The sequence below is a fragment of the Gracilinanus agilis genome, chromosome 1 (assembly GCF_016433145.1).
Source record: "Gracilinanus agilis isolate LMUSP501 chromosome 1, AgileGrace, whole genome shotgun sequence".
NCBI classification, from domain to species: domain Eukaryota; kingdom Metazoa; phylum Chordata; class Mammalia; order Didelphimorphia; family Didelphidae; genus Gracilinanus; species Gracilinanus agilis.
In genome coordinates, this window is record NC_058130.1 from 682578325 (window position 1) to 682599670 (window position 21346).

General features: G+C 34.4%; 1 protein-coding gene across 1 annotated transcript in view; it reads left to right on the forward strand.

Moving 5' to 3' along the window:
• The window catches only part of EFR3A (EFR3 homolog A), a 161173-nt gene that overhangs the window by 31788 nt on the left and 108039 nt on the right, over positions 1-21346 (forward strand). The window contains exons 2-3 of the mRNA XM_044684304.1: positions 14768-14844; positions 19174-19301. Coding sequence (XP_044540239.1) covers positions 14768-14844; positions 19174-19301 — 205 coding nt within the window. The remainder of the gene's footprint in view (positions 1-14767; positions 14845-19173; positions 19302-21346) is intronic.

Consider the following 21346-nt stretch of genomic DNA (forward strand, 5'->3'; position numbering starts at 1 on the left):
GCTGTATTTTGTCAAAGGCTTTTTCAGCATCTATTGAGATAATCATGTGATTTTTGTTTGTTAGTTTGTTGATATGGTCAGTTACGTGGATGGTTTTCCTAATGTTGAACCATCCTTGCATTCCTGGTGTAAATCCCACCTGATCATGGTGGATGATCCTCTTGATCACCTGCTGGAGTCTCTTTGCTAGTATTCTATTTAGGATTTTTGCATCTATTAGGGAGATTGGTCTGTAGTTTTCTTTCTCTGTTTTTGATCTCCCTGGCTTTGGAATCAGTACCATATTTGTGTCATAAAAGGAATTTGGTAGGACTCCTTTGCTTATTATATCAAATAATTTGTGTAGTATTGGGATTAGTTGCTCTTTGAATGTCTGATAGAATTCACTTGTGAATCCATCAGGCCCTGGCGATTTTTTCTTAGGGAGTTCTTTGATGGCTTGTTCAATTTCTTTTTCTGATATGGGATTATTTAGGTATTCTATATCTTTTGCTGTTAATCTAGGCAATTTTTATTTTTGTAAATATTCATCTATATCTCTTAAATTGCTATATTTATTGCCATATAATTGGGGAAATAGTTTTTAATGATTGCCTTAATTTCCCCTTCATTAGAGGTGAGGTCTCCCTTTTCATCTTTGATACTGTCAATTTGGTTTTCTTCTTTCCTTTTTTTAATTAGATTGACCAGTACTTTGTCTATTTTATCTGTTTTTTCAAAATACCAGCTTCTAGTCTTATTTATTAATTCAATAGTTCTTTTACTTTTGATTTTATTAATTTCTCCCTTGATTTTTAGTATTTCTAATTTAGTTTTCATCTGGGGATTTTTGATTTCCTCGCTTTCTAATTTTTTAAGTTGCATGCCCAATTCATTAATTTCTGCCCTCCTTAAGTTGTTAATATATGCACTAAAGGATATAAACTTCCCCCTGAGTACTGCTTTGGCTGCATCCCACAGAGTTTGGTAGGATGTCTCATCATTGTCATTTTCTTCAATGAAATTGTTGATTGTTTCTATGATTTCTTCTTTGACTAGCTGGTTTTGGAGAATCATATTATTTAATTTCTAATTGGTTTTTGATTTGCCTGTCCAGGTGCCCTTACTAATTATTGTTTTTATTGCATTATGATCTGAGAAAGTTACATTTATTATTTCTACTCTTTTGCATTTGTTTACAATGTTTCTATGCCCTATTACATGGTCAATCTTTGTGAATGTGCCATCTGCAGCTGAAAAGAAGGTGTATTCCTTTTTGTCCCTATTTATTTTTCTCTACATATCAATTAAATCTAATTTTTCTGGGACTTCATTCACCTCTCTTACCTCTTTCTTATTTATTTTTTGGTTTGATTTATCTAGATCTGAAAGAGGAATATTTAGATCTCCCACTAGTATGGTTTTACTGTCTATTTCCTTCTTGAGCTCTGCCAGTTTCTCCTTTATGAATTGGGATGCTGTACCACTTGGTGCATACATATTGAGCAGTGTTATTTCCTCATTGTTTATACTACCTTTAATCAGGATGTAATGACCTTCCCTGTCTTTTTTAATCATATCTATTTTTACTTTGGCTTTGTCAGAAATCATAATAGCCACTCCTGCCTTCTTTTTCTCATTTGACGCCCAAAAGATTTTGCTCAAGCCCTGAACCTTAAACTTGTGTATGTCCACCCGCCTCATATGTGTTTCTTGTAGACAACATATGGTAGGATTTTGGTCTCTAATCCACTCTGCTATTTGCTTCCGTTTTATGAGCGAGTTCATCCCATTCACATTCAGAGTTATAATTGTCAGTTGTGCATTCGCTGACATTTTCGTATCCTCCCCTATTCCTATCCCTTCTTAAACTATTTCCTTTTAAACCAGTGGTTTGCTTTTAGCCAGTATCCCTTATCCCCTCCCTTGATTAACTTCCCTTTCTACCCCCTCCCTTATTATTCTTCTCTTTTTATTTTTAAAGGCCTAATGAATTCCCTCCCCCTTCTTCTCCCCTCCCTTTTTTGACCTCCCCACTCCCCTGCTCCCCTTGGTTTATCCCTTCTGACTTTCTCAGTAGGGTTAGATAGAGTTTTATATCCCAATGGATATAACTCTTCTTCCCTCTCAGGGTTAATTACACTGAGAGTAAAGTGTAAATATTACCTCTTAATGCTCTCTTCCTCTCCTTCTTATAATAGTATTCATCCCTTCTCCTTCCCATGCCCTCTTTGAGTGTAATAGAACATCCTATTTTTCTTAGTCCTTCAAGATTCTCTTAGTGTCCTCTACTATTCATCCCCCTTTTTTCCCTTCCCACCCATATTATCTTAGACCATTTGGTATTCCAACCTCTCCCTATGAATAATTCTTCTAATTATTATAATAGTGAATGCTATAATGGTGAACAGAGTTCACTACAGAGAATTATACATAACATTTCCCCGCTTAGGAGTACCAATAATTAGATCTTATTGAAGCCCTTAAAGAGGCAAATTTAAAAAATATGAGTTTTCTTACTTTGCCTTCTGTTTCTTATTTACCTTTTCATGTTTCTCTTGATTTTTGTGGTTGGATATCGAACTTTCCATTTAGTCCTGGTCTTTTCTGTGCAAATGCTTGGAAATTTTCTATCTTGTTGAATGCCCAAACTTTCCCCTGGAAGAATATAGTCAATTTTGATGGGTAGGTGATCCTTGATTGTAAACCCAGTTCTCTTGCCTTTCTGAATATCATATTCCAAGCCTTGCGGCCTTTTAGTGTGGAGGCTGCCAGATCCTGTGTGATCCTGATTGGTGCTCCTTGATATCTGAATTGTCTCTTTCTGGCTTCTTGTAATATTTTTTTCTTTTAGTTGGAAGCTCTTAAATTTAGCTATTATATTTCTTGGGGTTGTCTTCTCATTGTCTAGTATAGAAGGTGATCTATGGATCCTTTCAATGTCTATATTGCCCTCTTGTTGTAGAACTTCAGGACAATTTTGCTGAATAATTTCTTTTAGTATGGAGTCCAGGTTTCTATTAATTTCTGGTTTTTCAGGAAGACCAATGATTTTCAGGTTGTCTCTTCTAGCCCTGTTTTCTTTATCTATCAGTTTCTCATTTAGATATTTCATGTTTCCTTCTATTTTATCTGTCTTTTGACTTTGTTTTATTTGATCTTGCTGTCTTGATAGATCATTGGCTTCTACTTGCCCAATTCTTGTCTTTAGAGACTGGTTTTCTGCTATAAGCTTTTGATTTTCCTTTTCAGTTTGGTCTGACCTGTTTTCCAGCTGTTTGATTTTGGTCTCCAATTTGCTTATTAATTCTTTTGATTTGGGGGCATCTTTTTCTAATTGCTCAATTCTAGCCTTTAGAGATTGCTTTTCCTTTTCAATATGGTCATTTCTGGTCTTTGATTTACTTGCCTCACTTTCCAATTGTGAAATTCTGCCTTTTAAACTGTTATTTTCTTGCCATATCTCTTCCATCTTTCTCATGATCTCAGATCTGAACTCTTCATGACCTTGTGACCCGTTTTCATTGTTTTGGGAAGGTTTGGATTGTTTGTTCTCCTCTACTGTTTCCTCTGTTGTCTGGATTTTTTCTGTGTAAAAGTTGTCAAATGTTAAAGGTTTTTTCTTCTTCCTCTTTCTCTTCTGGTTTTCCTGATGATTCTGGCTTGCCATATTAAGCTGAGTTCCCTCTCAGCTTTATGCTCGTGCCCAGGATCTGTTTGTGGCTCTTTAGAGATTCCTGAGGTCTCAGGTATAGTTGTTTTGGGACAAGCCTCCTGGTGGTCTTCTTGCTCGTTCTTCTGCCTGAAGCTCCTTTAACAGTTTCAGGGAGCTGCTTCCGCAGTCAAGTAGCTCTCTGCACTGGGTCCCCACTCAAGGTCCACTCCCCAGTCTGTGCTTTAATCCCCGCCTTAGCCGGCACCTCTGTCAGCCCCTTTGCCTGCACCTGGGCTCAGGGTCTGGGCTCGGGGGTCTGTGTTCAGAGTCCGCGAGTTCCTCAGCCTCCTGGGGGGGGCAAGTCTTGGGCTCCCAGGAACAAGCCCTGGTGAGCTGCCAATGACCCGATGGGTGCCCCAAACCTGCCCCAACTTCCGTGGGCCGGCTTTGGCGTGTGGGGTGGGGGAGGGGGTTGCTCTGCTTGTGTTTTTGTGGGAGCTGTTTCACCCCTTTATAGCATGGAAATGCCCCGTTTCCACGTACCTCCGATGCTGCGCCCTGTTGTGGGGTCCCTTCTTTCCTCTGGATTTGTTTTTATGTCTTCTTGAGGAGTCCTATATGCGTGGGTTAGGAGAGGTCAAGAAGTTGCTTTTTACTCTGCTGCCATCTTAACCCCGCCTGTACTCAGTTTTACTAAATTATTGATTCTTGATTTTAATCCTAACTCATTTGTCTTATGGAATATTATATTCCTGGTCCTCCAGTCCTTTAATGCAGAAATTGCAAAATCTTATATGATCTTGACAGTAGCTCCATGATTTTTGAATTATTCCTTTTTAACTGCCTGAAATATTTTCTCCTTGACCTGGGAGCTCTGAAATTTGGTTATAATATTCCTGAGAGTTTACATTTTGGGATCTTTTTCAGGAGGTGATTAATGAATTATTTCAATTTTAATTTTACCCTCTGGTTCTAGAATATCAGGTCAGTTTTCTTTGGTAATTCCTTCCTTCCTGCCTGCCTGCCTGCCTGCCTGCCTGCCTCCCTCCCTCCCTGCCTCCCTCCCTCCTTCCCTCCCTCAAACTTCTAGTAAATATTAGTTCCAAAGTCAAAGAGTGGTAAGGGCTAGACAATTGGGTTTAAATAACTTTCCCAGGGTCATACAGTTAGAAAGGGTTTGAAGCCAGATTTGATCTCAGGTCCTGTTTCTAGCTGCCCCCTACCTTTCTTGATAATTTCTTGAAAGATGTCTAGTCTCTTCTGATCACGGCTTTCAGGTAGTCCATTAATTTTAAATTATCTCTTTTGAATCTATTTTCTAGGTCATTTGTTTTTATAATGTGATATTTTATTTTTTTCTTCTACTTTTTTGCTTTTTAAATTTTTTGCTTTATTGTTTCTTGATGTCACATGAAGTAATTAGTTTCTATTTGCCTAATTGTAATTTTTTTTAAATTAAAAAAAATTTTTTTAAACCCTTACCTTCCATCTTGGAGTCAATACTGTGTATTGGCTGCAAGGCAGAAGAGTGGTAAGGGTAGGCAATGGGGGTCAAGTGACTTGCCCAGGGTCACACAACTGGGAAGTGTCTGAGGCCAGATTTGAACCTAGGACCTCCTGTCTCTAGGCCTGGCTCTCAATCCACTGAGCTACCCAGTTGCCCCCCACCCCATTTTAATTTTTAAGGAATTATTTTCTAAGGTTTTTTTTGTACTTCCTTTCTAATTTGGCCATTTAAAAAAAAACAAAAAAACCCTAACCTTTTGTATTAGAATTGGTATTAGGTATTGGTTCCAAGTCAGAAGAGTGGTAAACAGTAGGCCATTGGGGTATTTGTTCATGGTCACTCAGTTTGGAAGTGTCTAAGGCCAGATTTGAACTTAGGGACTTGCCCTGCTCTCCCCTCCCCCCTGGCCTTCTTCCCTTCCCCCCCCCCCCCATCTCCAGGCTTGGCTCTATAACCACTGAGTTACCTAGCTGCTTCCAATTCTTCTTTTATAAAGGAGTTCTTTTCTTTGGTGGATTTTTGAGGCTTTAAATTTAACAGTATTGATTTTGTTGTCTTAGTTTGTACTTTGGTCTTCGCTGTCACCAAAATAACTTGCTATATTGATTTTCTTTTTCCTTTCTTTCTTTTTTTTTTTTGCTAAGGAGGTTGGATATATTATGCTTTTGCCAATAGGGAGAAATTGAGGGATTTTGAGCAAAAAAATGACATGACGAGATCTTGAAGACAGATAAAATATATTCACAGTATGAAATGTCAACAATTTGAGCTAGTTCACAGAAGTAGTTTGCCATCCATAGAAATTCTTTGCCAAAAATTGAATTTTAAAATCATTGCAAAATTAAATTTAACCAAACTAGAAATATAATGTATTTATTACAGCTTGTTAATCTTATATTTGTTGGGTGGGCATTAGCAGAATTATTAGCAATAATATTTTTAATATTATTAAATATATTAATATTACTTGTTTAATATATCAAATATGTTACATAATATATAATAAACATATACTTGTATTATAAAGAAATTAGTTACTGTATTAAATAGTAAATATATAATAGTAGCAAGAAATATTAGCAGAATTTGGTGTGGAATATTTTCCAAGGGTTTGACAGTTTTAAATTGATGTCACAGACTCATTAGATAAGTTACAGTACTTAAGTACAATCAGTCTAATTAGAAGTAAGGTGAGACATTGGCCTACTACAACAGTTAAAAACAGGACATAGCGGAAGGAGACCTAGAAAAGTCTTATACAAAATGAAGAATTATATTCAGGTATCCACAACTGAACTGGAAAAACCATATGAATTTAACTCAACAAGTGAGACACCTTCATTTCTGTGCTTGAGTAGGTGGTTATTATTATTATTATTATTATTACTTTATTGAATGTTTTCTTCCAATTAACCTTTAGTATAATTTATAATTTGTTATTCTTATATTTAAATAACCATCACTATGTTATCATTTGATAGAATTAGAAATATTGTTTACTTTAAAAATAGTTTATTACTATTAAGAGTTTTGTCTAGCCATTAATTTAAAAATATGTAACTTAAATTTTTTACTTCTAATACCATTGCTCTTTATTATGTTTGAGATGTACTCATTATAAATTTCTTTCTCAAGTAAATGTCTATAAACATTTTTAATAGAAAAGTAAAATACATGAGAGATTGGTTATTTCTCACATTCCTTAATATTTCTCTAGTTTATCTTTCTTTGTTCAGCTGCAAAGTGGCAATATTAATGATAATATTTGTACCACCCAACTAACTCACTGATTTATGAGGAATCAGAGAACCTGGGTTTTGTAGATCATTAGGGGCATAAAAATGAAATCTGCTTTTATTAGTTTATAAAGTTAACTTTCTAGCCCAGAAAATTTGATTTACTTTTTTTTAATGTTGAGAAGTGAATGTAAGACCTTTAGTAGCTTTTTGACCACAGGAACATTATTAGGCTTTTTTGAACTTCAGTTTTATTATCTGTACAATGAAAGTAATAAAATTGGCTTTACTTAGCACTGATGGTGATTGAGATAAAATTGTTTTGTAAGCTGTAAAGCTTTTTCTTTAAAGATGAACTGCTTGCTATCGAATGGATACTTAGTGCATCACAGATCTTATCGCATTTTTTTTCCCTAACAGCATTGTACTTGTTTTTTGAGATGATTGCAAAAAATAAGATAGCTAAGATGCTCCCTGAAAGTCTTTAGGTAATATGTAGTGGTTAGTAAAGCAAATAAATAAAACTACAAGGCAGAGTATATATTTCTTAACAGTGGTGAGAAAAATCACATTTTATTGAAGGAATAGAGATGAGGGAATTCTTTATGAAAGTGATGCTGTTAGCCAGTAATTAAAGAATGGAGTAGAAATTTATTAAGCAGAAAGATGGGTATAGCATAGGATTAAAGTTGTTGCAGAGAGTGAATCAGTGAAAATTGTAAAGATGTACACAGAAGTAAGAAAGTGTGGAGTGTTTAGGGAACTGAATGGTTTGGCTGTTACTTAGAGCAATTTGAAAGCTAAGACTGGAAAATGAGGTGTTGTTAGAGCAAAGGGAAGTTAGAATGATTGGAAGAATTTTGTATTCATTTTATAGGCAGTGAGTCCCATTGAAGATTTTTGAGCTGGCGAGTGACATTTATACTTGTACGGTGTTAGAAGGGAAAAGTCTGGAGGCAAGGATACCAGATATACTGGCTATTATTGCAGTAGACAAAGTGAGAAGTAATGAAATTCCTAATCTAAGATGATAGCAGTAACAGTAGAAATTCTAGTAGACTGTCAGGGATTCTTAACCTTTTTTGTGTGGTGGACTCTTGGTGGTCTGGTGAAGCCTATAAAGTTATTCTTAGAATGTTTTTAAATGCATAAAATACAAAGTATAGGATCTCAAAGGAAGCAAATTGTACTGAAATATAGTTATGAGATTATTAAATAAAACATTCCCTAATACCAGATTAAGTACTTCTAAAGTAGTGGATGAGTGGGGTGGGACACAGACTTTGAAGAAGTACAGTAGTAATCATGATGACATATAAAACTTTTTTAAGGTTTCTTAAGTGCATTTCATGTATTTTCTTATTTGTACTAAGCATCAACCTTACAAGATAGGGTCTACAGTTATTATTCCCATCATATAGTTGGGGAAAATGAAGCTCCAAATGACTTGACTGCTATCATAGAGCTAGCAAATGTGAGAGACAGGAATTCAAATCCAGATTTTCTATACTTGAGGTCTAGTGATTTCTCCACTATATGACCTGCCTCTTAAGACTAAATAAGGAATTGGCAATTTAGCCATTTGGGAAATGGAAGTCAACTATAAGTGGAATTTAAGCTTTCAAGCGTAGATGACTGAAAAAATATTTCTATTTACAAAAGAAGGAATTCAGGAGAAGTGTAGGGAGAAAGATGATAATTGAGTTTGGACATGTAAAATTTGAGGTGCCATAAATAAGAATTTCCATAGGAAGATATTTAGCAAGTAATTGGAAGTTTGAGACTAGAGATTGGTGTTTGGGGTTTACATTAATGGAATTAAAAGGAAAGGAATTTTTAGGAGGTGAATATAACCAATACTTTGGCTAAGTACCTATTACTCACATTTCTATTCTGTTGTAAAACTTTTGGTTTTTCAGATCTTTTGGAGGGGAGGAAGTTTGGTTAGTATTGATTAAAATGAGTTGTATAATAGTGACAAAAACTATATATATATATATATATGCACACATACATTCTATGTTCATATATATACATACATAAATACATATATATTATCTTAAAAGTCTTAGTACAATTGTAAGCAGACGTGTGTGTTTGTATACATACATTCACATGTGTATACATATACATAGAGGGGTATACCTAATATTTTAGATTGTACATGTAGCATATACACACAACATATACATGTATCTATTTATACATTAAGAGGAATAGCTGTTCTAACCACTCTTTAAAGCTGAAACTTCTACTTGTATTTTATACCGATTCATGTATTTTTTGGAACTCCTTCTATATTTTCTCCTAACCTCTTAGACATCTTTAATCTTTACTTTTTTACTGACTTATATCCCTTTCCACTTCAACCATGTATTAGTTTATCCTGCTTTTTTCTAGGAAACATAAGGATAAACAAAACCTTCATTTGGTACTCCCTTTACTGACCTATAATTACCATAGCTGCAGTTCATAGATGAATCTCCTGTTACTTGTTTTCCCCAAACATTTTTGAACCTTTTTTAATCACTCAGTTCTCAACCTGTGCTATTTCTTCCCTTCTGTTCCCTAATATCCCACTAGTTTCTGTGCCTTTTTTCTCATCTATACAATGGCATTATTAATAAATGTACCACGTACCTCAGAGATTAATGAGGCATCAGAGAACCTGGATTTTGTGCTGTTTTGTAGATCATTAAGGGCTATATAAATAAATCTACTTTTATTAATTTCTAAAGATAGTTTCCTGACCCAAATTAGGAATGAAATGTATCTGCTTTCTAGCTCACTTAATGTAATATCAAGGTAGATAGTTTGAAAATGGAGTTCAAAAAATTTACTGTTTATCTGAACAAAAAAGTAGACATGAAAGTGTAACTAAATGATACCTTTATTTTACTTTTATTTGATCAGTATTATGTATGTATGGAATGATGACAGAATATTTTACTTTTCCTGATATTTTTATTCCCTGTAGTTAAGCTTTTACCCAGTGTTAAAGGAGAGGATATAAGGAGAGATAGTAGACTATGATGTTATAATCATTGACTTAGAGAAAGAAATTACTAAAAGTTTGTGGATAAATGTCTTGAGAATTTTAGAATTTTATTACTTAAAATTTTTTAAATAAATTTTTGATGAAATGAAAATTTTTGATTAATAATCAATGAAGATTTTATGATTCTATTTAAGAAATAAAGGAGTAAACATTTTGAAAAAATAAAGTCCTCTTGTGTTTGAATCTATTGATTACTTATATACTGAATTATTGAAAATGGAAAACAACTTTTTTTGGAAGACTATATCTAAAGGTGTATTTTGGGCTCAGAATTTGAAGATTCAAAATGTGTTTGGCAGAATTAATCAAGGAGAAAAATATTTGAGTCATGATGATTAATATGTCAGTCAATATGATTGATAAAGTACCTAACAAGATACCCAAAAAAAGAATGAGTATATTGCCTTTAATGAGCTTTGAAATATCCCCTTTCCTCTCTCCTAAGCTTTTCTATGAGACTAATTGATTTGTAATTTAAAATGGCAAAATGGGCTTCCATTTTTTTAAACCTAAAATAATCATTTTCCTAATAGTTAATATAGTTATTGACATAGAATAAACAAATTATGACAAGTGTGGAATTACTGTAGAGAGTTGCCTAGAGCACTGAGAGCCTAAGTGACTTTTATAGTCTTATGTCAGAATTCAGGTCTTCCTGACTCCATTGCTAGTTCTCTGTCCACCAAACCAAACTTCCTGTAAAGTAATTAAAGTAATTTTTTTTTTCCTTTGGTGAGGCTAGACCATTGACAGGAGAATAAAGAAAGAACTTGTGTAGAAGGTAGCTCTAAATTAAGCACCAAAGAAAGTTAGAAATTCAGTAAGGTAGAGAGTCAGAGGGGGAGTGTATTCTAGGCATGACTGTTTATCCTGCATAGTGACATGGAAATAGGAGATAGAATGTCCAGTTTGGTTGGATTATGGAATATGTGAAGGGGAGAAATATATGTTTTGAAAAGTGAACTAGAGCCAGATATTGAAAGGGGTTTAAATGCCAAAAAAAACATGTTTGTACCTTATTCCTGAGGTTAAAAGAGACAGGAGTTTCTTAAGCAGGAGAATGACTTGGCTAGAACTATGCTTTAGCAATTCAGCCTGACATCTATCAGTTAATGCTAGACTAATAAATCAACACTTACTGAGTTCTATCTGTGTACTAGATACTGCATTAAGCACTGAAGGTACAAGGGAAGACAGAAAACCAAACCAGACCTTCTCCTTAAAACAACCCCCCCCCCCCCAAAAAAAAACCCCCGTAAGCTGGCAGACCTATATTATAATAGGCCAGATTTAGAGATAGTAAGATTTAAGGTGGTGGTTGCATATATGGAAATAATAGGATGAATTTAAGAAATGTGATTGTGTGAATTAAATATCAGGGGGACCTACAACCCAGTCCAATTCCAGAAAGACTCACCCTAAGAGTCACAGAATCATGTGTCTGTGTTGCCAGCAGGCCAGGCCAGATTCTTGACCTGCCAAAGGTCCAGAAGTCATGGAAATATGACATATGGAGGCCGTGAGCCAATTGAAGAATCCAGGGGAAGGGCTTAGATGAGGCTTGAAAAGCAAGTGCAGAAAGCTCCTGGGGTCCCTTTGGTCCTAGCCCTCTCTCCCCCATTCTCCAAGCTGTCCTGGCATGGGCTCATCTCTGTAGCTATCTTTGGCAAGTGGTGTTGTGGGTGGGACCTTACCTTACTTTAAGTTAGAAAGGCTAGAAATCTTATTTCTCTCTTTCATTTTACTAATAAATGCTTATAATTTTAATATAAAGCAATGATTCCCAAAGTGGGCCCCCTGGTGGGTGCTGCAGTGATCTGGGGGAGGCGGTCATAGCCACAGGTGCATTTATCTTTCCTATTAATTGCTATTAAAATTAAAAAAAATTAATTTCCAGGGGGCTAAGTAATATTTTTTCTGGAACGGGGACAGTAGGCCAAAAAAGTTTGGGAACCACTGATAAAAAGTCTCCAGGATTTTCATCCATAACATTATAAAGGTATAACAGAGAGTCCTTTATAATTGTTTGAGTATTGGAATGAGGAAAAATATTTTTTAAGTACATTGAAGTTTTTATAGAAAGATCTTTGAGAGAAATAGAAAAGTTAGAAAGGATAGCTTTGGGCAAGTGGAGGATTAGAGATAATGAATTCTGCTTAAGAAATTTTGAAAAATTGGAAAACAATATGGGAGAGATTAGGTTTAGATCAGCATCTCACACCCTACACCAAGATAAATTCAGAATGGGTGAATGACTTGAATATATAGAAGGAAATTATAAGTAAATTAGGTGAACACAGAATAATATACTTGTCAGATCTCTGGGAAAGGAAAGAATTTAAAACCAGGCAAGAAAAAAATTAATTTTTAATTAATTTAAATAATTTTTAAATTTATTTAAATTAATTAATTTAAATTAAAAAATAAAATTTTTCTAAAGTAATTAGAAAAAATTACAAAATGTAAAATAAATAATTTTGATTACATTAAATTAAAAAGTTTTTGTACAAACAAAAACAATGCAACCAAAATCAGAAGGGAAACAACAAACTAGGATGAAATCTTTATAACCAAAAACACCCACTGACAAAGGTCTAATTACTCAAATATGCAAGGAGCTAAATCAATTGTACAAAAAATCAAGCCATTCCCCAATTGATAGATGGGCAAGAGACATGAATAGGCAATTTTCAGATAAAGAAATCAAAAGTATCAATAAGCACATGAATAAGTGTTCTAAATCTCTAATAATTAGAGAAATGCAAATCAAAACAACTCTGAGGTGTCACCTCACACCTAGCAGATTGGCTAAAATGATAGCAGGGGAGAGTAATGAATGTTGGAGGGGATATGTCAAAATTGGGACTTTAATGCATTTCTGGTGGAGTTGTGAATTGATCCAAGCATTCTGGATGGCAATTTGGAACTATGCCCAAAGAGCACTAAAAGACTGCCTGCCCTTTGATCCAGCCATACAATTGCTGGGTTTGTACCTCAAAGAGATCATAGGGAAAAAGATTTGTACTCAAATATTTATAGCTGCTCTTTGTGGTAGCAAAAAACTAGAAAAATGAGGGTATGCCCATCAATTGGGGAATGGCTGGACAAATTGTGGTATATGCTGTTTATGGAATACTATTGTGCTGAAAGGAATAATAAACTGGAGGAATTCAATGTCAACTGGAAAGACCTTCAGGAATTGATGCAGAGTGAAAGGAGCAGAGCCAGAAGAACATTGTACACAGAGACTGATAACTGTGGTAAAATCGAATGTAATGGACATCTGTACTAGCAGCAGTGCAATGACCCAAGACAATTCTGAGGGATTTATGGAAAAGAACGATACCCACATTCAGAGGAAGAACTATAGAAGTGGAAACACAGAAGAAAAACAACTGCTTGAACACATGGGTTATGCAGACATGATTTGGGATGTAGTCTCGAAATGACCACACCAAAGCAACTATCAATAATATGGAAATAGGTCTTGATCAATGACACATGAAGAAACCAATGGAAATGCATGTTGGCTACAGGGGGGAGGGAGTTGGGGAGGGGAGTAAGAACATGAATCATGTAACCATGGAAAAAATTTTTAAATTTTAAAATTAAAATTAAAAAAAGGAAAGAAATTTTGAGTTCTGAGATATTAGCTAACACGTAACACTTTAAGATTTGCAAAATGCTTTACATATATTATTCAGTTGATCTTCACAGCAACCATTTGAGGTAGGGGTTATTATTATTGACATTTTGTTAAAGAGGAAACTAAGTCTTAGGAGTTTAAGTGATATGCCCCGAGTTATTCATCTAGTTGGTGTTTAAAGCACAATTTGATTTGGGTCTTTCCAACTACAAGTCCAGGGCTCTCTCCACTATGCTTTTTAGCTGCCTCATCTTTGATATGTTCATTGGAATTTGGAAATACTCAGTAAGGTGCATGATGATTCTAGAGAGAGAGATCTGAAAGTCATTTGCACAGGAGGAAAATTGAACTATGGAAGTTGGATGAAGTTATTAAATACAAGATATAGAAAGATAAAAGAAGTCTACTATGACAGACTGCTGGATGGGGTTGCTATAATGGGCAGGTCATGAATGATGATCCAACAAAGAAGACAGACAGAAAGTACATAGGTAAGAGATGATCTGACTCATAAAACCAAGGGAGGAGAAAGTAGCTAAGAGGAAGGGATGATCAACAATGTCAAATGCTGCATAAAGGTCATTAAAGCCTGTGGAATATTTAAAAAGTACAAGCCACGGATTTAGCAATGTAAAGGTTGATAAGCCTTAGAGGGCAAGTAGGTGGCACAGTGGATAGTGCTGGGCCTTGAATCATGAAGCTTCATCATCCTCAATTTAAATCCAGCCTTTAGACACTTAACTAGCTGTATGACTGGGCAAATATGCCTGTTTCCTCATCTGTAAAGTGAACTGGAGAAGGAAATGGCAAACCACTCCAGTATCTGAGCCAAGAGAATCCCAAATGGGATCACAAAGAGTTGGATTTGAATGAAAAATGACTGAATTAAAACAACTTTGGAAAGACTAGTTTCATTTAAATGATGTGTTCAGAAACCAATTTTCAACCCTTAACCTAGGGTTTAGGAATTGAAAGTGAGTAAAAAAGAAGTGGAGAACAAGTATTGTTGGCTTTTTTTTAGTGTGGCTAGAAAAGAGAGAGAAGATATAGGTTAATACTTTGCATAAGTTGGCTTTAAAGTTTTTTTGAGCATGTCAGATTTCATGCAAATTTTCCTTAAAATTTAGAATGTAATATTCCTTTAAAAAATGTTATCAATATTGTTTATCTTTCCTTTATCTTCCAGGAATATGCTGCTGCTGTGGTGCTTTACGTCCTCGTTTCAAACGTCTGGTGGATAACATATTTCCTGAAGATCCAAAAGTAAATTTGATCTTCCAGCTACTGATCTATTTGCCAGGCTCTTTTCATCTGCCCCTTTTCTGCCCTCCAGAGCTGTTTGTTTTCCCCAGGGTTCTTTCAGTCTCCTTTCTGTAGTTTTACCTTTAAACCTCCTTATTTGGAGTAGGGTCAATACTTTTTTTTGTTGTTTCCTTGAAATAACCCATTTTAACATTTGTGTCTGTTCATGAAAGCTTTTTGTTTCACTTAGAAAATACTAGAAACTAAAGGATTCTGATCTGAGTTCCAGTTATTTTTTAAATTAATGTTCTTTACCTAGAGATGAAAAGCCAGGGAAAAACAAGCTTCTAAGCAAAATTGATTTAATGTAAAGCCAGCTGTTAAAATCAGGTGGTCATCTGATCTCCCATTTTGGTCAGAGACAAATGATTTACAGAGCTTATTTTATAGTGAAAAAGAGGAACTTAACCAAGATTTTGTAATGAAAAAGAACTTATAGAGATGGGACAGAGACTTACAATAGGGACTATTATTGACATAAAATAACAGAAAAATTTAAAGTATTACACTAGGAAAGTGTTATTTTTATAACACAAAAAGAAAAACAAACTACAAGTTGATTTACAAATTTGATTTTTACACAATAACCATAGTTTGCAATATGCCAGAGCTTGGTTTTATGTGGATTTTGCTGCCAGTCTATGAAATGTTGTAGATATCTGACAGCCTTGATATGGCAAAAGCCTTACAGTTTTTTGGTAAGGATTATCAGGATTCTGGTGGTTTAATGGTTGCATGAGCTAAGCAGAGATCCTCAGAAAGGAAGATTAACATCTATGATTTCTAATTTAACATGTTTTTATTTAATAAAGTTTATCCTTTCCTTCAGAATTATTCTAGAACTAAATGACTAATTAGAATGATTAATTGGGTGGTACTGCTAAAAGTTACTTAATTTAAAAGAAATTATCTAGGTTGGTTTAATTTAGCTGATAGGCCCAGCCAACATAGGACTAATGCTTACTAAAGTAAATTATTGAACTAAATTAATGAAATCAGTATCAACTATTCCTAAAGTTTATCTATTTTATTATGTAGGCTATATGTATATACCCTTTTATCTGTTCTACTTCCATTTTAGATAGTAGTACTTAAATTTATATTAGTAAAAAGTTTCTTTCCTTTTGAATGCTTTGCAGTGAGAAAATAGTATATTTTTTTTTGAGATTTTTAGTTAAGAAATAAGTCACTTGGTTTTATTTGATCATCGTTTAAATGAGAATACTTTAATATCTGGTTTAGCCCAGTTTTAAAGTTTTTAGAAGTATCAGTCAAATAGTATTTCCTGGATTTATTTCATTCATCTTTTTTTTTTAAACCCTTACCTTCTGTCCTAGTATCAGTTCTAAGACAGAAGAGTGGCAAGAGCTAGGCAAATGGTGACTTGCTCAGGGTCATACAGTGAGGAGAAGTTACTGAGGCCAGATTTGAAACCAGATTTTCTGGGGTCCAGACCTAGCACTCTATCCTCTGTGCTTCATATCTTTCCTGATTTATTTTATTCTAATGATAATGACAACTATAGAATTATTTTGCTTGACTTAAACTTTGAGATTCTATTTATTACTAGTTTTATTTTAAGCCAACTGTATTTATGAAAATGCAGATATATAAAACTAAATATTTATTGAGCATCTTTGAGGCTACAAAATACTATGTGAAATACAAGACATGGTACTTGTGTGGAATAAATAGTCTATTTGGGGAAAATAAAATATGAAAAGTTAATTCAGTAAATGCATTGGAATTATTAAAATCAAAGTATTTTAGTGATACACTTAATAAATTATTAAATTAGTGTAATTATAATGCACATCATATAGTGCTGTTTATAAAGTGCTTTTATCAAGATAGTTCTATAACAGTGATGGGCAAACCACGGCCTGCAGGCCAGATGTGGCCCCCGAAATGTTCTATCCTGTTGGGCGACATTATTCCTAATCTGACGAATACATTGAGTAGGATACAGTACAATGAAACTTTGAAAGAGTTGCCTTAGAAACAGACTGACAGATGAACATTTCCTTTCCTTTGGCCCCCTCTTTAAAAAGTTTGCCATCACTGCTCTATAAGGTAGGTAGAGCAAGTATTATTGTCTCTCTGTGAGAATTTAAGTGATTTATCTCTAAGGCAGAGTTAGATTTCAAGCCCTGTGAACTCAATAGTATATATCTACTACCTCATGCTACGACATATCAGATTTAGAAAGTGCTATCTATTTATTATATCAATTGAGCTTCACAGAAACGGAGATAAATATTATTAATACTATTTTACAGTTATTATTTTATAGATGATGAAAACTTGAACCTTGAGAGATTAAGCAATTTACACAAGGTTATATATCTTGCATCATAGGTAGGATTCAAACACAGGTTTTTTTGACTTCAGTTCTGTAGAGTTACTACTATACTTACACTATGCTGCCTTTTAAGTATGATTCTTATGCTAGATTATTGTACAAGTGACAACTGACAATCAGTGCTATGAATTTGGAGGAAGAAAGTAGAATAATGTAGCCAGAGTGGTTTAGGGTTGCTTCTTGGAGAAGGAAAGTCTTGGGTTGGGTCTTGGAAGATGTATAGGATTTTTGTGGATAAGAGGGAAAGGTGCTAGGGCATTCCATGAAAGAGAAATTGAATGAACAAAGGCATAGCAAGGCAGTAATTAGATAATATTGGGTCAGTTGTATGGACAGTAAGCAGACTTTTGCCTAAAGTAGCATGTAAAAAGAGTGGTTAATCCAAGACAAATCCGAAGTACATTGAATGAAAACATATCATCTCATTTGATTTTTCACAACAACCCTTTAAAATAGGTGCTATTATCACCATTTTTTGCAATTGAGGTTACTAAGGAAGATAATGTAAAAGACTTATCTAGGATTACACTGGTAAAAACTGTCTGAGGTAGGATTTGAACTCAACCCTTTTATCCACTCTGGTATCTATCTGCCTCTAAGATAAGAAAAAGGAATTTAGACATTTTTACTATCCTGAATAGGAAAATGTGGAATTGTTTAAATTAGGAAGTGAAATAATAGATATATCAGAGAAATTTTAATTTATAGTAGAAAAGATTTTATTGTAAGTTCATTTGAAATCTCCATCACTTAAAAAGTAAATTAGTTTTTTGGAACAAAAAGATTTCAATGAAATTTTCTGTATGTGCAAAGACTAAAACCTGTAACAACCAGAACTTAACAAATCAATGCCAGTAGTTTAAGAAAAAGTTTGTTGCTCTATTAGATTTTTAGTAGAAAGAGAAAAAAATTGAAATAAAGAATTTAACGGATATTAAAAATATCTACATAATTGGAGACCTAGGTTTGAGTGCCAGCTCTGTAACTTGTAATTTTCTAGTGTACTTTACATCAAAAAGGTAAAAATAAAAAAGGTATTATTTTTAGAAACAGAAATTCTGTTTTTCTATCCTTTTAATAACTGTTTATTCATCAAGTCTTTATAGAAAGAGAATGCTTCTTAATCCCCAAAGAAATTAATTTATAAATTATATTATAAAATATATGTTATAAATATAAATAAAAATGATATATATTTTTAAATTATAATTTGATTTTTTTTTCTGTTTAGTAAGTTACTATAGACTGTAAACTCCTTGAGGGCAAGTTCCAGTTATTGGCTTTCTTTTTATCTCCTTTGCTTTAGCACAGTGCCTGGCATAAAAGATACCTCATAAATGATAAATGATTTTTTAAAAAAATCCTTACCTTCTATGTTAGAATTAATACTAAGTATCAGTTCTAAGGCAGAATAATGGTAAGGTCCAGGCAACTGTGGTTAGGTGATTTGCCCATGGTCACACACCTAGGAAGTGTCTGAGGCCAGATTTGAGCCCAGGACTTTCTGTCTCTAGGCCTGGCTCTCTACCCTCTGAGACACCTATTTGCCTCTAAATGATAATTGACTCTTTTTAATCTCCAAAGGGTTATTGATCTAGTTAGTGCTAAAAGAAATCTAAGAGATCTTTCTAGTCTAGCTCCTTTATTTTTATTAGATGAGAAAACTGGGGCCAAAGAGGTTAAAGTGACTTGTCAAAGAAGTAGTAAGTAACATTGCTGGGATTGAACTCGTGCCCCATTAGTTTAAAGCACTTAGATAGATGACTATACTGGAACTGACATTAAGGCAATAATAATTAATCCTTTTGGTGTGAGTTGACCTCAGTCTTGGGTTTTGGCATTTAAAGTAAATGAGACTTAAAATTACCTGAAATAACATGTCTAATTTTAAAAATATTTATTTAGATAACTTTTTGTCTTCTATTTAGGATGGTCTTGTTAAAGGTGATATGGAGAAACTGACGTTTTATGCTGTATCTGCCCCAGAGAAACTAGATCGAATTGGAACTTACTTGGCTGACAAACTGACCAGAGATGTTGTCAGACACCGGACTGGGTAAGATAATCAGTCTCAGCATCTAGGCATGAATCTTTTCCTATTCTTTTTCTTGGTGCAAAGAATTTTACCCCTTTTATTTTTAAAAATTGCTGAATTATGTTATCATTAATTGGTTATAGATGGAAGAAGTTTTGGAGTATCTTTATTTTGAGTATAACTTTATTCTGAGTCTAGCACATCACAGATACACTAGATATTTGCTCAGCATCTAAGCATCATATTAGGTTCTGGATTCAAAGAGAAAAACATAACTTACTTTGTTTTCAGGGAGCTTATATTCTGTTTTTGGGATATAACATGTACAAATTATCATATATGAAATTTATTCAAAGTATACCTAGAGTGGACAGCTAGGTGTCTTAGTGGATTGAGAGCCACCCATAGAGATGAGAGGTATTGAGTTCGTGTGTGGCTTTAGACATTTCTTAGCTGTATGACTGTAGGCAAGTCATTTAACCTCCATTGCCTAGCCCTTACCTCTCCTTTTTGCCTTGGAACCAATATACAGTATTGATTCTGAGAAAGAAGGTAGGAGTTTTTATTAAAAGAAAAAACAACAGGAGCAAAAAATACACCTGATAATTTCAAGAATAAACAATATTACCTTGAGTGGATTAGGAGGGTGTTGCTCTAGAAGGTGGCATCTGAGCTTGAAAAAGATCCTTGTGTACTTGAAAAAAATCACTTCTAAAATAACATTTTAAAAGTGCTCATTAGCTCTTTGCTTTGAAATTTCTGATGGAGAGGAAATCATTCCACTTTTGTATACCTCTCATTGTCCCTAAAGGATATATATGCAACAGCTGCTGTGTGATGTAGTATCTACAGTTTCCATTGGTGACAAAATCATGAATACTGCCAATGTTGTAACAGTTTGTTTCCTACATTTATAATTAAAAAGACATGCCAAATTGAGTTAGAGAAAATAAGGATGTAATTTTTTTCCCCCCTCCAAATTCATGGAACCCATAAATTCTAGGATAAGAAACCCTGGTATAGAAGGCATTGCTTTAGTTATCTTGAAGGGACTGGTGGTGTGGAGGGAGAGGGTTATAGGAGGTGAAAGGAGCACATGCTAAAGTATTTGAGAAAGTCAGTGTAAATGCATGGAATGAGAATATTATATGTGAAGAGCAACAAGAAAGACAAATTTATCTAGGCTGTAGGAGATAAATGTATAATGATAATAGAACAATAGAATGGGGCGGTGTAGTACAGGACTTTTCTAAAGTCTGATTTGTCTAAATCTTCTAGCTTGTCAGGAATAATGAAAGAAAAGGGAATAAAGCATAGCAATTTTGATTATTACTGGCTCCTGTTTTTATAAATTTGACTAGTATACCAGACATCTATAAAATGTATTACAACATTGACAGATATTAATATTTGTGTAATTATTCAATTTTCCCTGGTAGGCATGTGTTATGCAGTTATAAATCTAGAAGGACCAGTCTCCTCATTTAACAGTTAAGGAAACAGGTTCAGAGAGATTAAAGATTGATACAGGTGGGTTAATTTTGCCCCAGTTATAGACCTATCTGTAGTTTAAATTTGGAAATAGTTTGTCATCTAGTGATTTTGAAAAAAATGAAAAAGAAATCTTACTTTAAAATTAGCATATATCACTCATATTCAGATTAAAAGTTGAGGGGGCAGAGTCAAGGTGGAGGCTTAAGAGCAGCAAAACTTGAAACCTCGGGGCAGCTGGGTAGCTCAGTGGAGTGAGAGTCAGGCCTAGAGACAGGAGGTCCTAAGTTCAAACCCGGCCTCAGCCACTTCCCAGCTGTGTGACCTTGGGCAAGTCATTTGACCCCCATTGCCCACCCTTACCAATCTTCCATTTATAAGACAATACACCGAAGTACAAGGGTTTAAAAAAAAAACAAACTTGAAACCTCTCTGACTATCCTTCTATACCAATCTTTAAAAAGCACTTCAAAATAGACAGAAATCCAAACCTAATAACAAGATGAGGTCATAGGACTTTCCTGGTGAACATAACTTGAAAAGTAGGCAGAGAGTCAGTTTTCATGGTATAAAGC